The 16,139-nt window shown below is 47.0% G+C and overlaps 1 protein-coding gene across 1 annotated transcript in view; it reads left to right on the forward strand.

Annotated features, from left to right (window-relative positions):
• The window catches only part of ANKFY1 (ankyrin repeat and FYVE domain containing 1), a 46,146-nt gene that overhangs the window by 10,535 nt on the left and 19,472 nt on the right, over positions 1 to 16,139 (forward strand). Inside the window, exons 2-7 of the mRNA XM_066635942.1 lie at positions 2,306 to 2,498; positions 4,479 to 4,597; positions 10,238 to 10,373; positions 11,735 to 11,858; positions 13,898 to 14,047; positions 15,114 to 15,279. Coding sequence (XP_066492039.1) covers positions 2,306 to 2,498; positions 4,479 to 4,597; positions 10,238 to 10,373; positions 11,735 to 11,858; positions 13,898 to 14,047; positions 15,114 to 15,279 — 888 coding nt within the window. The remainder of the gene's footprint in view (positions 1 to 2,305; positions 2,499 to 4,478; positions 4,598 to 10,237; positions 10,374 to 11,734; positions 11,859 to 13,897; positions 14,048 to 15,113; positions 15,280 to 16,139) is intronic.

The raw sequence follows: 16,139 nt of genomic DNA on the forward strand, positions 1-16,139 counted from the left end.
GGAGGGTCGGTCCCAGATGGTGGTGCTGGGGGATGCCTGTTCGACACCCTGGCCCTTGAGATGCGGGGTGCCACAGGGCTCAATTCTGTCCCCCATGCTATTTAACATCTACATGAAACCGCTGGGAGAGGTCATCCGGGGGTTTGGAGTGGGGTGCCATCAATATGCTGATGACACCCAGCTCTATCTCTCCTTTCCTCCAGACTCCAGGGTGGCGGTTGAGGACCTGGAGTGCTGTCTGGAGGCAGTGAGGATCTGGATGGGGGCTAACAAGCTGAAATTAAATCCGGATAAGACAGAGGCTCTCCTGGTTAGGAAATCCTCGATGCAGGTGCTGGACTATCGGCTTGCGCTGAATGGGGTTGCACTCCCTCTGAAGGAGCAGGTCCGCAGCTTGGGGGTCCACCTGGACTCGCAGCTGCTCCTGGATTCCCAGGTGGCGGCTGTGGCTAGGGGGGCCTTCGCTCAGCTTCGGCTGGTGCGCCAGCTGCGGCCGTACTTGGATCGTGCAGACCTGGCCACGGTGATCCATGCCTCAGTGACATCGAGATTAGATTACTGTAACGCGCTCTATGTGGGGCTGCCCTTGAAGACGGTTCGGAAACTGCAACTAGTGCAGAATGCGGCGGCCCGTGTGGTTACTGGAGGTAGGCAGTTCGACCCTGTCAGTCCTCTTCTCCAGCGGCTGCACTGGCTGCCCATTCGTTTCCGGGCCCAATTCAAGGTGCTGGTATTGACCTTTAAAGCCCTATACTGCTCTGGACCAGGGTATCTTAGAGATCGCCTGCTCCCGTACAATCCGGCTCGCCCTCTCAGGTCATCAGAGAAGGCCTTTTTACAAGTGCCGCCGCCTAGGGAGGTACGTGGGGCGGCTGCAAGAAATAGGGCCTTCTCAGTAGTGGCACCAACGCTATGGAACTCCCTTCCCCTTGACTTAAGAATGGCTCCCTCTCTTGAGACCTTTCGGCAAGGCCTGAAGACCCTTCTGTTTAAACAGGCCTTCTGAGTTCTTGGCCTTTTAACATCTTTTTAACATCTTTTAATATTTTTTTACAAGCCTGATTCTTTTATGACTTGCTGCTGCTCTATGCTCTTTTTACCTATTTTTTTTACTCTGACTGCTGTTTTTAGTATGTGTTAATATGTTTTTATTTGTTTTTTAAATTGTTTTTAATATGTTGTAAGCCGCCTTGAGTCCCTTCGGGGAGAAAGGCGGGGTAGAAATAAAGTTATTATTATTATTATTATTATTACAATTCAAGTTGTATTTTTAAAAATCCAGTTATTAGCCTCTTGAGTAAGAGCGCAGAATAAATATTTATGACAAACTTAAAATCATAATGGCAATCTTTTGACTCAGTAAGGGGATTATCCCCCCAGACCCTAATGTATGCTCTAAAGATAACATCAAAAGCCAGTTAATGCCATGTACATGGTTTTTTTTGCAAATCTTGCTAGTTGGTACTTAATGGAAACGATCGGTCACTGCAAGTAGAAATTGATGTGTTACAGAGGGAGGCCTCTCTAATGTCACTGTATGCAGAGTTTGCATCTCATAACTTAGCAATTTCTCTTCCGTTGCTTCTGCTCTCCCACTGCCCATATGCCCAACAGTTGGTGAGGCATGAGTCTCTCCTCCCCTCTCCCCCCCCCACCCACTGAGGGCTGCCATAGCTCCTTCCTCCCTTCTGGGGTGATTCCCAGACCATTGGTCCATCCCTTGTTCTGAAAGTACAGGGTGGATAACGACACAGGGCCAGGGTTCTTTTTCACCACCTGAAATGTAGATTTCATTATAATTTAGGCTACGTGGGTAGGGCCTTCTTGGTAGTAGTGTTTAGGTTGTGGACTATGCACTCTGGGGAATCCTTCTGCCTGTCCGGAGAAGGTAAAAGCAATACAGTCAAGTTTATTTGTGGAGCCCCTGAAATCATTTTGAAGGCTGGTGCGTGTGCTCTGTACCTGCTTTTCATGATATAATTCTGGTGCTTGGTGGGGGTGGGGTGGGGTATGTCACTATTTTGGGTTTAAAAGGTTTCATTTCCCTTGACTGTTTAGCTGAGGATGTGTATGTCTTGCATTAGGGGTAGAAAATCAGGCTGTAAATGTGGGGCTGCTTTGTGCTGGATTGAGTCAGACCATTGATCTATCTAGGTCAGCATTGTCTGCACTGACTGCAGTCCAAGGTCTTTCCCAGACTGGTTCCTGAGATTCTAGGAATTGATCTTGGGGCAGAGTGGGGGAGGGGAGAGACACTGGAACACAACATGCACTCATTTTATTTTTTTTTTGCCCATCTTCACAGAAGAGGTGGCCAAACTGGAAAAACATTTGATGCTGCTCCGTCAGGAATATGTCAAGCTGCAGAAGAAGCTGACTGAGACAGAGAGGAAGTGCACACTCCTGGCTGCTCAGTCAAGCAAAGAGAGTGCCAGCGATTCCTTCATCAGCCGACTGCTGGCCATTGTTGCAGACCTGTATGAGCAGGAGCAGTACAGGTAAGAGTCGTCCTCAGGAGCAGGACCGCAGAGGGGCTTGGTGACTATAAAACTGCACAGGTGCGTGCCTGTTATCTATACAAACAATTGCACGTATTGTAGTTTTAGTGGGATATGATGCTCTATATATCAGTGCTGTTGCTTGGTAAGAAATCTGTTATTTGTATGAGTTTTAAATGACTAAATCTGCATATGTTTGCACATGAATGGCAAGAGTTTTGAAGAATAGCACACTTTTAGTTGGGTCAGTTGTCTCCAACTTGTCAAGAACTGAGACCCATCTCAGACTCCAGTGTGCAACATGTAAGGATCTATCTTCAAGAGCCCATTGACCCTGCCCAGTGATGAAAGGGCAGAGCCAGCAAGAAGGAGGAAAGTCACAAAAGCTAGATTCAAGTCCTTGGCCACCAGGCAGTATGTTATTATATTATATTATATTATTATAGTATATTATACCAGCTCTCCTCTTTTTTTCCTTCCCACCCATCTACCTTTAGATGGTGATCAGTCACCATATGCTGCAACTGTGGTTCTGTCCGTTTTTAGACCAGTTGGAAAGAGGGGAGGTTGGATTGCTTACCAGTGAGCAGAACCAAAGTTTCCAGATAAGCTGTTAGGTTAGATGGCAGTTTTTCGAAAAGCAGAGATATTGCCCTCAAGCTAGACTGGAGAGAGAACAAGCAAACAGTTTTCTGTGTCTTTCCAGCAGAATGTAGTTAGCAAGGTACTCTACACTCAAGAGTGAGATGGATTCCAGACCCAGCATGTGTCCAGAAATGTGTGATAGTCTGCATTAAGTGTGTCTCAAGGAGCTGTTGCCAAGCTGAGCATCCACAAATCTCCTTTCAGCCTTTTGTTGAGCAGGTCACCCAGTGTCACACAGGTTTCTGCCTGAGAAGTCTTGTTTCAATGAGAAGTCATTGATGAGACTAAGAAATGGTAAAAACTCTTCTGAGTAGTGTGACTGACTCCTGTTATTTGCCAGTGCAAATGAGAAAAGATCTGTCTGTCTCTCCCAAAATCCACTTATCCCAGAGGAACTTAATGGTGACCCCTCCCAATTAATGGCTAGCTTGCAAGTCAACATTTGCAGACCTCTGTACCAATTTATTCCATAAGTGCATGTCATGTTTTGCCATGAAGTACAGCAAGATACATGCACATTTCTGAGTCAAGAACCACTTGTCTAGTCTGCCATTTAAATATTTATCTTGGGCAAATACTCTGTCGCTCTGCCTATTAAGTCCTTCCTGAAATTCCTAGCTTTGAAAAGTATTTATGGTGAGTTTTTTGTCGAAGAGGGAAGGGGAACACTCAAGCTAAATTTTTTTATTCTGAAGTATTTTTTTAAAAAAACTTGTATCTTATGTTTTCCCTTCCACTCAGAGGCACAACCTCTGGGATGGTGCTCAAGGCAGCTGACAGTATAAAAATGTAAACAATAAAATTGCAAAATCAGAACTGTTTTTCTCTTCCATCCCTTTTCTCTGCTGCATCTCCCTCACAGGATGACAGTCCCAAAGGGGTAGCCTGGCCCTTAGTTGGCAACCACAAGCCAGCCATTCTCAGAACCCAGTTGTATCCAACTTTTCAACCCTGTTGCAGCTGCAATGCAGCCTCAAGATAAGGGAACAAATGTTCCTTTACCTGGAGGAGGCCTCCATGACTGCCCCCACCACCACCACAGGATGCAGCACCTGCTTTGTGGTGCATGTTGTGGCTGCGTCAGCACTGGAAAGTTAGGTAGGATTGGGCCCTAAGAAGCCTGACTTGTCCCCCTTGTTTCTGATCTCTTGGCATTCTTTCATCATTCTCCAGTATCTCTCTGCAGCAAAGAGTGCTGAAGCTTTGTCTCGTGGTTCAAGATTGTATCAGGAAACCACCTGCTTCCCCATTACAGAATATCGTGAACTTCATTGCAGATGATGCAAGTTCATGCAGTCATCTCAATCCAGGTGTGCGTCTCTGTTTTCTCTTCAGTGACCTGAAGATAAAGGTTGGAGACAAGCGCATCAGTGCTCACAAATTTGTATTGGCAGCTCGCACTGAGACTTGGAGCCTGGCCAACCTCGTGTCAACGAAGGAGCTGGATATGTCAGGTTAGTTTTCTGACTGGCTTGCCTGAGTTGGAGAGATGCTTTCACTGCCTCTGGAAGTGCAATGAAAAGATGAGAGGCCTCTTTCAGAGAGAAGAGGTGGCGTCCTTCTGGAGGAGGCTGTCTGCCTGTCGAGAGTGGCTTGATCCGTTAATTACGAAGCTTTTTTGTCTCGGAGCAGGCTTTTGAGGTCTTGGTGTTTAATGCTAGTTAAATCAATGACCTGTGCCACTTTGGTTGTGTAATGGTGTGGATGTGAAGAGCAGCGAGTCTGTTCATCGTGCTAAGTGGGAGCCTGACTGAGCAGAGAAACAAAGCTGTCTGCCAGTGCCTGATTATTCCTTTTTGTGCTTGAGATTGCTTGGTCAAGGCAGCCTGTGTTGTCATGCCATGTAAGGCAACTGTTGCAATTGCAGCCTTGTGTGTGTGTGTGTGTGTCCGTCTGTGTGTGCGCGCGCGCGCACGCACGTGTGTGTGTCCTCTCTTCCTCCTGCCCTGGAATCTTGCTAAATGCACATTTCTTCCCTAAGGACACATTTCTGTGATCAGAAGAAATTTATGCCAGCCAAAGTGGATTGATTAAAAAAAAAAAAAGCAATGAACCGATTAAACTTGGATTATAAAACAATCTGTATTAAAAGTGTAGTAAAATTATGTTGTACGGGCACAACTCCTCTACCCTGTGTAAATAAGCTTAATCATGCATATATTAAATGGCACATTCTTCTCCTGATTATGCTGTCATCACTTCCATCTCTCTGCCTTGTGTGTGGTTTTTAAATTGTGAGCCCCTTGGGGCAGTGACTTTTCCTCTCCTCTGTTGGAAAGTGTCCTGAACGTTGATGGCGCTGTAAACATTCGGATGCTTAAGGGGTGTGTTAAGGAAGCTCCCTTACATCGATGATTGGAAAAGGTTGTATACCAAATGTGCCTTAAAGTGATACAGTGAGTGTCTGATTTGTTATGTGCCATCCATGTTCTTTTATTCTGTGTACAGTGTCATGTATGAGTCCCTGCCCCAAGGTACTTGGTTGAGAAAATGCACACAAGGAAACCATACAGGGGGCAATGGAGTTAGGAATACGGTGAAAACAGTGGTGTAGCTGGAGGGGGCGTAGCAGCAGCCAGGCTGGCAGCGGGGCGGGCAAGTGGCCTCTCCCTTCGGAGCCATTCCCGGCGGGGGGAGCAAAATGTAGCCATGTGGCTCCATTTTGCTCCCCTGCCAGGAATGGCTCCAAAGGGAGGGGTCAGTTGCCCGCCTCGCTGCCAACCTGAGTGCTCTGCCCCCCTCCAGCTACGCCACTGGGTGAAAATGTGCAGTTTTTTCAGTTTCAGTTTATAGCAGAAAACAAATGACCATTTTGATCAGCAATGTTGTGTTTAAGGTGGCTGTTGGATCCAGGCCCATTTATCTAGATCAAGGGTGTCAAATTGGTCTCATGCGGTGAGCCAAAAGTGATGTCATTAAGCAGGAGAACTAGAAATAAGCACTTTTTTCTCACTTAGGAGCTTATAAACTGTAAATGACAGAAGATAAAATATGCAAATCATGACCATATTTTCAAGATATAGGAGAGTCCAGTTATCACGTGGTCTGCTGCTTCTGCTGAGATGTCACTGCTGAAAGGGCGGCCTGCATGATAGTTGGCTTCTCTCAGCGTCTTGCCAGCATCTCCTTATCTCAGCCCTCTAGTGCTGCTCTCTGTACCGTTCCTCACCTTCTGAGGTCTCCTCTGTCCTCCTCAGTGCCTTGGCAGAAGCGATGCTGTTGAAAGGATGGTCTGCATCAGTGGTTCTCAAACTTTTAGGGAGATTTACTCCCTATGTAAGTCTTTGCGGGGGAGGGGCGAGGGCAGCAACGTGATCCCCAGAATCTCATCGCTAAGGGGGGTACTTCTACTTACTTTGGGCTTGGGCATGCAGCAGGAGGTGTGGGGAGCCCCGTGCAGCCCTTCTCAGGGCTCCCCGAGGCTTGGAAAGTTGAGAAACAGAGCATGCAGACCTCTTCCGGTTTCGCGTTGCATCTAGGAGGTGGTTTGCGCATGCTGTTTCTCAACATTCCAAGCCATGGGGGGCCCTGCAGAGGGCTGTGCAGGGCTCCCCACACCTCCTGCAGCCCAAACCCTTAAAGGGATGGGGGAAGCTTTACACAAACTGGTGGGTTGCGACCCACCAGTTTGAGAGCCGCTGGCCTGCATGATAATTGGGCTTTCCCAGCACCACCCTTTCAGCAGTGCCACTTCTGCCGGTGTATCACCTCACAGCTCAGCAACTGAGAGTAGCTGATGGTGGTGTTGGGGGCCAGATAAAGAATTTCTATAGGCTATATCTGACTCATGGGCCATATGATTGGCACCCTTGATCTAGAATTAGTAAAAGAGTACAGCCAGTGACTGTGAGGGTTGGACATGAGAAATGTTGAAGCACTCTTACATTTTTTTAACCTTCCCTACTTCCAAGAAGCTTGGGGCAGTTCCCTTCTCTCAGCAATCCTGTGATGTAGGTTTGGTTGAGAGAGTGACTGGCCCTTGGTCACCCAGCAAGCTTCATAGTGGAGTGGGAATTTGAACCTGGGTCTTTCTGTCCATTTTAGTCCAGGACTGTAACCCTTGTGAAAAAACAGGGTGTGTGTGGGGTGGAGGCAGGGAGTGAGGTGAAGCCAGAATAATGCAGAGCAGTTATCTTTTGACTCTGATGTGGAAAAGCGATTGGAAGGGCCAGGGTTGCACCTTACCCTTTGGTGTGTTATAACTTGAAATGAGTCATTGGGGTGTTCTGCCACTGGAACTGCCCTTAGTGCGTGATCTGTGTCTCGCCTCTTGCATTTCTGGCTGCAGGACAACTTCTAATAGTGGTGTTCAGCCAGCTCCTCTTTCCAGGGGGTGAATGAGTAGCCAGCATCCCTAAGCAAGCAAAGGTATAAATATTACTTGTCCCAGATCGCATGGGGTGCCCCAACTATTGCTGACATTGGGAGTAGTTGCAGCAATGGTGTGATTGAATATCTGTTTTTGCCGTGACTCGTAAAGTACAAGTGGTGATTCTGATTGCTGAGACAAGGTCCTCTGTTAACCTCTCTAATGTAAGAGCATCACCTGGCAGGACAAAGTTCCTAACAACACAGTCCTGGAACGTGCTGGAATCCCTAGCATGTATGCACTGCTGAAACAGACGCCTGCGTTGGCTCGGTCATGTCGTGAGAATGGATGATGGCCGGATCCCAAAGGATCTCCTCTATGGAGAACTCATGCAAGGAAAGCGCCCTACAGGTAGACCACAGCTGCGATACAAGGACATCTGCAAGAGGGATCTGAAGGCCTTAGGGATGGACCTCAACAAGTGGGAAACCCTGGCCTCTGAGCGGTCCGCTTGGAGGCAGGCTGTGCAGCATGGCCTTTCCCAGTTTGAAGAGACACTTTGCCAGCAGTCTGAGGCAAAGAGGCAAAGAAGGAAGGCCCATAGCCAGGGAGACAGACCAGGGACAGACTGCACTTGCTCCCGGTGTGGAAGGGATTGTCGCTCCCGGATTGGCCTTTTCAGCCACACTAGATGCTGTGCCAGAACCACCTTTCAGAGCGCGATACCATAGTCTTTCGAGACTGAAGGTTGCCAATAAAAATTTGGGACACCAGTAAATGCACTGTGGTGCTGGAGAGGTTAGCAGGTGTGCAAGGTTTGGGGGGGGAGGTGGCAGCAGCAGAAGGTGGGGGTCTGAAATATTCCTGGTAGGACAGAGTGTAGGAGAGAGAGAAGGGGAAACTGAAAAATGAGGAGAATCGTGTATGAGGCTGTCTTAAAGTTGGATCTTGGCTACATATCGCCCACTGCTGTCCGCTATAGCAATCAGCAGCTCTAAACCTTCCCAGACTCTTAACGGAAGAGCCATGGATCCTGCCCAGGTAGTTACCTTCAACAGAAGCAGAGCAGTAGTCTGTCTAGTCCACGACTGTTTCATGTGGTAGCAGATTTTTGGCAGATTCTCCTCCCCAGGCCTGCTGTCTGAGAACCATGTCCCTAGAGATATCAGGGTCTTTCTCTTGAACCATGTGACTTCAGACATGAAAGCAGGCTCCTTCAAGAGTCTTCTGTCCTATGTCAAGGAAGGAGGGAGAACTTGCAAGCCTGAGGCTTGGCTCCGTACATCTCCCTAACCCCAGGTGGCAAGTGTTCCTAGGTTTAACAAAGGACCAAAGCCCGACTTCTTAGAAGGTGCCTTCCATCTAGTCCAGTATTCTGTATGTCGACTGGCAGCTGTCCTCCTTTGGAACAGAGGTCTTTCCCCGACCTCCCTTGCGATGCCAGTGTTTGAACATGGAGCAAAGCAGGGGCTCTGTCTCTGGGCGACAGCCCCAGAATTGAACATGGTAGAAAATCCTGTGTATGTTTTGAGACTTGTCTCTGGTGCTCTGTTTATTTGAGAAATTAATTGGTGGATACAGGGATGATATTAGGAAGAGCAGGATAGCTTTAACCCTCTCTGAACAGGTACCAAATGGAACAAGGAACCTTAGGCTAGGTGCAAGATCAGCATTGGCAGAAACCAGTTTATGAAACTGAGACGGGAGCATCTTCAATTACACTGTGCTTATTAAAAGAGAGATGTAGCGCAAAAAGCCTCAACAAACTGTAATGCTCTGTGTGTGTGTGTGTGTGTGTGTGTGTGTGTGTGTGTGTGTGTGTGTGTGTGTGTGTGTGAGAGAGAGAGAGAGAGAGAGAGAGAGAGAGAACATATGCACAGTGTATCTGGAGTGCTAGGGAAATAAAAGGGGGGAAAGGCTGAGGGGGGGGCCTTCTCTTTTACCCCAGTACCTAAGCTAAGCCAGGAAGGATGACTGAGAGAGGGATGGCATGTTGCACTTTTGAAACCCCCCTCCCCCCACAAGTGTATCTACCTGTATCTAACATGAGTGGGAAGCTGTTCAGAGGTTTCCCAGCTTGTGGAGGCTCTGGCACACGCGCTCAAGAGTTTCTGCATCTAGTGGAGCACAGCTTACTAGTTGATATGCCCCTGTATTTGTTGGAATGTGGGATGCTGCCTGTGTTGCGGCTTGGAAGGTAGGTGTTTGTGATGCCTAATCCTATTATCTGTGGGTTTTGTTGGCTTTTGTTCTGATGTGCTAATGTGTGAGCTAGTGTGTGAATAGAATCTCAGTGGGCAGCTATACGGCAGAGTTCAAGATGGTGTTTTGTGAGCTTGACTTCAGTTCTAAGAGATGTGTCCATGCTGTTATCCATTGATCATAGATTCAAAGAAATGATCCAAAAATGTGTAGATGGTAACACTTCCACCCTTCGAAATGTCTCTTGGAGAATGCTCTAAGAATGTTCATATACTGCTTTTCAACAAAAAGTGGTTCACATAGCAAAATTAATGGTTTCCTGACCCCAGAGGCCTCGCAGCCTAAGAAAAAATGCAGAAGAGATGCCAGCGATAGCCACTGAAAAGATACCATGCTGGAGTGAAGAGGAAGCGTTATTGCTGCTCACTCCTTCTGCATCTGGGCTGCCCGTGGGGCGTGGGTTGACACTCTGCAGAGGGCTGCATTTAACTTGGAGCTTCTCAGTTGGTGACCCTGAACTGTCACAGAACATGGGAGCCTTTTTCCTCATCCATCAGTAACATCTCTAATGCTCTTCCGCCAGACTCTGACCCCGAGGTGACCATGGCAATGCTGCGCTGGATCTATACTGATGAGCTGGAGCTAAGAGAAGATGATGTGTTCCTCACTGAGCTGATGAAACTCGCAAACAGGTTTCAGCTGCAGCTCCTCAGGGAAAGGCAAGCCTCAGAATAAGCTGTTGTGCCTCTGTCTTAATTAGCCCGGCTGGGTGTGAATTGGCTGTTTATCCTAATGCAAGGCAACTTTTCCCCTAGGGGCCTTGGAGAGGGGTTTTGAAAAGCAGGGATGGGTGTATTTAAGGCAACCGTACCATGTATGCATTGTAGAGTTGATCGAGAGAGAACTTTTTTCCTCTTGCAATGCTCGAACGTGGGGTCACCCAGTTGAGAGAGTGGCAGGTGTGGTCTATGGTGAACCGTTGTTGCCCATCTTCTACTCTTACTAGCCTACTCCTTGCATACTCTCTTCAGAATAAGAGGGACTGTAGTGCCACCCTTAAGTTCACATCTTTCTTCTTGGGAGTACACAAATGTTAAAGGGACTCTGCTGACTAGCAGGACTCTGAACCCTGGCTGTGGGAACCCACACCCACCCTGGTGGCTTGTATTATTTTTCCATCTTGTTCAAAGAGGCTTGTACTCTTAAGCAGTCTCACTGTGGTGAGATCAAGAGAAACTAATAGAAAAGAACTTTCTGAGCTGATCTGATAAAAAGCAAGCCTGTTTTCCTGCCTCAGATGTTTTCCCCTCTCCTCGTAGTACACAAGCCGTGGCAGCCAAAATGGTGCCATGTTGCCATTTGTTTAAGGCTGAAATGTCCTGTCACTAAAAGTGGGAGCAGTGGGGAGCTGCTATGTTCCCCACCATCAATCGTGTCAAGTTTGTTCTAGTGGTGTGCCTCTTTGATTGCCATAAAATGAAAACTTCTGCCCTGTATAACTGAAACTTTTCAGCTACAGTGCCTTAAGTAGTAGAATACTGGTGTCCTGTGAATAGACTGACAAACACAGAAGTTAACTAGCAGCAGAAAAACTTCTGAGCGTACCTTTAATATTGATGGAAATGTATATGGTTGTAAACCTTTTGAAATCAACTGCATATAACATGTGTTCCTTCTGACCATCCTCTCAACTTTTTCATATATTGCCTTACAAGTTGTACAATATCTCACCCTCATGCATTTTGTTGGGTAATGCTTAGGCTTGGGAAGGCTGGGTTGGGTCTGCCTTGTAAAATGAGTAGCTTTTTCTATATTTTGCATACACACAGTGGGAGAGCACCAGGTCTCTCATTTATATCCCATTGTTTGGAATGTAGATCTCATCATAGGTTACTATCTTATTCATCGCAGATGGTGTCTGTTTTTTGACCTGGCTCATACACTAACTGTTAGTGAAAGTGATCTAGAAGTTACAAGCAAACTAAGAGTGTGTGTGTGTGTGTGTGTGTGTGTGTGTGTGTGTGTGTGTGTGTGTGAGTGATGCTGACTCCTGACCCTGCACTGCTCTTTCTCTTGGCAGGTGCGAAAAGGGAGTTATGTCACTGGTAAATGTCAGGAACTGCATCCGCTTCTACCAGACTGCTGAGGAGCTGAATGCCAGCACTTTAATGAACTATTGTGCTGAGATCATTGCCAGTCATTGGGTAAGCACCACGTGGATTGCTTTCTTACAGAGCGCTATACCCAAGAACCAGTGAAGATTTAAGTTAGTAGTTAGTAACCAACTCCTGTTTTGGGAGGTGAAGCCGTCAGAATTTGGAGCTACAACCTAGATATGGAGACGTGGAATCGGAGGTAAAGAGGGGAAAGCACTGGCAGTGGTTTCAGTTGGATGCCCTGAAGCTTAGTAGCAATAAAGGAAAGTGAAACGGACATGGTTCCAGTCTTCATGGCAAAGGTGAGTTTTGAGAGAAAGTTTGAAGAAAGCAAGCGAGGACAGATCCCCAAGTGTCCTGGGAGGCAGTTCTGAGCATAAGGGGCAACCAGGGAGACAGAATGGAGAAGTGCTGGCTTGAACACAGTAGTATGGTGTGTACCCCTGCCAGCTTATTACTTTGGAATTCAGGCAAGGAGTTGCTTGTCTTAGTGCAGGAGGCTAAGCTGCTCTGTTGAGGGCAAGAGATTCAGCGTAACCTAGCCCTTCTCCCTGATGCGTTAGCTTTCCACAAGCATTGTGTGTCTAATAGTGTATTAAAAAATTAAATTCAGTCCTGCTGTTCCTTTTCCCACCAGCAACAACAGGCTGGTAGTTTCTGCCTCATTTAAAATAGGATGGCATAGCAGTGGCAATAGAAGCTCTGTTTGCACTGAAAACAGAAGGTTTCTGGCCTATAATTATCAAATCACAGCTCTGTTCCTAAGCATCCCCCCCCCCCCCGTGAAACTGCTTTGGAGTGGGAGGAAAATGCCTCATCAGAGTATGGAGCATAGGCTGATGCTTCTTGGAGCAGTTTGAGCAGTTTTGAGTGGGGAAAATGTGGCAGGCTGTTCCTAGTGTAATCGCCCAAACCCATGGGAGAGCCTTATATACAAAACTGTAGTGCCTCATGCTCTTGACTACACAAATGCTGAACACTTGGAAGAGCCCTTATTTCTTCCAGAGCAATACAGAGCAAATTCTTTCTTCCAGAGCAATATAATGTGCACTTGTATCATGTTCTTGCCCTTAAAATGGGGGAAGTGGTTTGCATTGCTTTTGGGTGGCAGAAGTAAGACTTATTCTTCCCGGTTGCTTTGGAGAGGTGAGATGGCATTATCCCTTCTGTTGGCCTGGAAGTAACCGGTTGCCATTGAGCTCTTGCCCTCGCAGATCCGTCTCTGTGAAATGGCCAGGATATCTGAACTGGCTTATTTACCTTCTACTTCCATGTCCTTTTTGTGTTGCATCTGATATACTGTGCACTGCCTTGAGTGTGTTGGCAGAATAGGATGTTAATGGATGGTTCTTGTACATTGATCCTGAAAGCAGTTGTCTAAATCAGTGGTTCTTTAATGGCTTTGCCAAGACTGGCTCAAACTCTTCAGTCCTTCTGCTTCCTGAAATAGAAACCTGCCACTGGGTCAGAGTCCAGTATGCTTTGCTTAAGTGTTTACTCTGACTTCTTTGGTTCAGCTTCACCCCATTTTGGGATGGCCTGGAAACACAGGCAGCTCCCACCCCTTCTGCCTCTCATCCATATCCAGCATTCAAGCCCTTTCCCTTTTTGTGCCATACTTCTCAAAATCCACAGATCTGGTGCTGTAGCAAATGATATTAAAACTCTAACCAAACTTCAGATTTTAAACGCTGGTGTGTTTATATAGTGCCACCGTTCTACATAGTGCTTCATGTAGAATGAGAAGACTGGTCCCTGCCCCAGGGTGCTTACAATCTCAGAAGAGGCAGGGTAACTAGGAGAAGCACATGCAATTGTTTGTTACACATAATTAGTCCGCATTCCTCACTGTGGCTAAGGGGTGATGCGAAAGCTTTACAGAAAAGCTGATAAACACTGTCTTAAAAAGGATTTAAAGGATGTAAGTGGAGAAGCAGCCCACGTGTTCCAGGGAGAAGTTCTGAGGGGAAGCAAGGAAGGATGGGTGTGAGGCAGTAGATCTTTGGAGAATGATGGGACTTGGTGTTTATTGTGGCGGATAGCAAACTGAATGACCTCTTCCGATTCACTCTTCTCTGTAACCCCAGGATGATTTGAGGAAAGAAGACTTCAGCAGCATGAGTGCCCAGCTGTTGTATAAAATGATCAAATCCAAGACAGAGTTTCCTTTACACAAGGCGATTAAAGTGGAGAGAGAAGATGTTGTCTTCTTGTATCTGATTGAAATGGATTCACAGGTAATGCAGAGACCACTAAGTCTGTTCCAGGATTGGTTTTTGAAGTATTTGGCATGACTTTGCATTTGAGATGGAAACTCAAAGCTTAAGCTATTTATGCTAGTGAATGACTTGAGGGTCCAATCCTGTCCAACATCTCGGCACCGATGCAGCCCTGTGGTAAGGGAACAAAAGTTCTCTAACCCCAAGGACGTCTCTGACTCCCCTTCCCCACTGCAGGATGCAACTCACACCCCTTTGGCAGTACATCAGCACTGGAAAGTTGGGTAGGATTGGCCCCTTATTGATGTTTCGGGGTGCTTTGCAACTTTTTCTAATAACCTCTTAGTTAAACTTTCCTCCTGAAATGTTGGTTGGATGTGTGTATTTGTGTGGTGGTGCTAGTCTCTGCCTTAACGTTATACAAAATACTGCATATGTTGGGTCTGACTCTGAACCCTAGACTGTCATTTCTTTAAATGTGTAAAGTCATCCCTCAGTATTAGTGGGAGATTGGTTCCAGGACCCCTTTCGGATACCAAAATCAGTGGGTGCTGGAGTTCTGGCTTAAGGTGATGTGGGGGCAGGGTTCAAGTGTTGTAGTGACCTATGAGCCTTCTGAAGTCACGCTGGGCCTGAGGCCCACTCCATTGGCCTCCCTGTGCTTCAGAACACCTCTAGGAAGTGACTGGAAGTTGCAGGCACGACCTAGAAATAGCTTCCTGTCGCTTCCTGGCGGTGTTCTGGGGCACAGGGAGGCCAAAAATGTCCTTTTTTTGAAACCCACACGGGCTCAAATCTGTGGAAACCAAAACCGCAGATGTGGAGGGTCCACTGTACTTTGCCATGTGTGTGATTCCAAAAAAATGTAGACCAACAGTGGAAATCCAGAAGAAAGGGGGTAGCAATGGAATGCAGGTATCTCATTGGCCTGCGTGCTACTAGAGGCATCTGCTGGGCCATTATGAGGTACAGGAAGCTGGGCCAGATGGGTCTTTGGCCTGTTCCAACAAGGGTATTATTACATCCTCTTTCTCTAGTGAGATATTGGTTGACCGCTTGTCCCTGCACTATTCTGTTTCTGTAGCTTCCTGGGAAGTTGAATGAACTGGATCACAACGGTGACCTTGCTCTAGATCTCGCACTCTCTCGAAGACTGGAAAGCATAGCAACCACCCTGGTCGGTCACAAAGCTGATGTCGACATGGTGGATAAGAGAGGCTGGAGTTTGTTGCACAAAGCTATTCAAAGGGGTAAGGAGAGCTGCAACTGAGTGCCAGTGTTGGGTGGGAAGTCTTGGATCCTACACCAGCTCTCGCCTAGCCAAGTTAGATTTGGGAAGATCACAACTTGTCTTGACCTGGGCTAAATAGTTATCTGCTCTTATTAGAGCACAATCCTATGTACATCTGCTCAGAAGTACATCTCATTGTGCTCGATGGGACTTGCTCCAAGGCAGGTGTGTATGATGTTGCATCCGTAGAATCCCTGCTGCAGGAGTGAACGTTTGGCTGCATCTCAAGTCAGGAATTTTTAGAATCTCTACAAGGCTATGTGTCTCTGGTTACAATTCCAAAGTCCTCTACTCAGGTGAAGAAGGGCTTTCCTTGAGGATTAACACACCCTGGTTGGATTTGGTTACCATGGCACTTTGCTAGAGAGCAAAGTGGTGGTGGTGGCAGCGGCAGCATCTCGAGTTATGCTGTGATTGGGCAAGTTGAGATTGCTTTTGAAAGGGTGACTTTTAAACTTAATGGGACTCTGCCTGCATGATGGTGCCAGGCCAGGGAAAGCTGTGCTTTAGCTCTGTTCCTAGACCAAAACACCTGTAGAATTAAATCTTGATCTCAACTTCTAGTAGGAAAATTGTGGTTCTCTTACTTTCAAGTAACGAGCAATACTTATTCCTCCATGTTTGCATATTTATAGTTTTATTGGTTTTTTCTGTCCTTTTAAAAATCAAATGTAACACAAGTTAACCAACTGGAAAGAAGAGGATTTGGGGAAGAACTGGTAGAAGGGTATAGAGCAAGGGTCTCCAAACCCTGGCCCGGGGGCCAGATGCGGCCGACAACAAGCCTCTTTCCAGCCCGTGGCCAACCTCTTGTCCCCA

Source organism: Tiliqua scincoides, chromosome 8 (genome assembly GCF_035046505.1).
Source record: "Tiliqua scincoides isolate rTilSci1 chromosome 8, rTilSci1.hap2, whole genome shotgun sequence".
NCBI lineage: Eukaryota > Metazoa > Chordata > Lepidosauria > Squamata > Scincidae > Tiliqua > Tiliqua scincoides.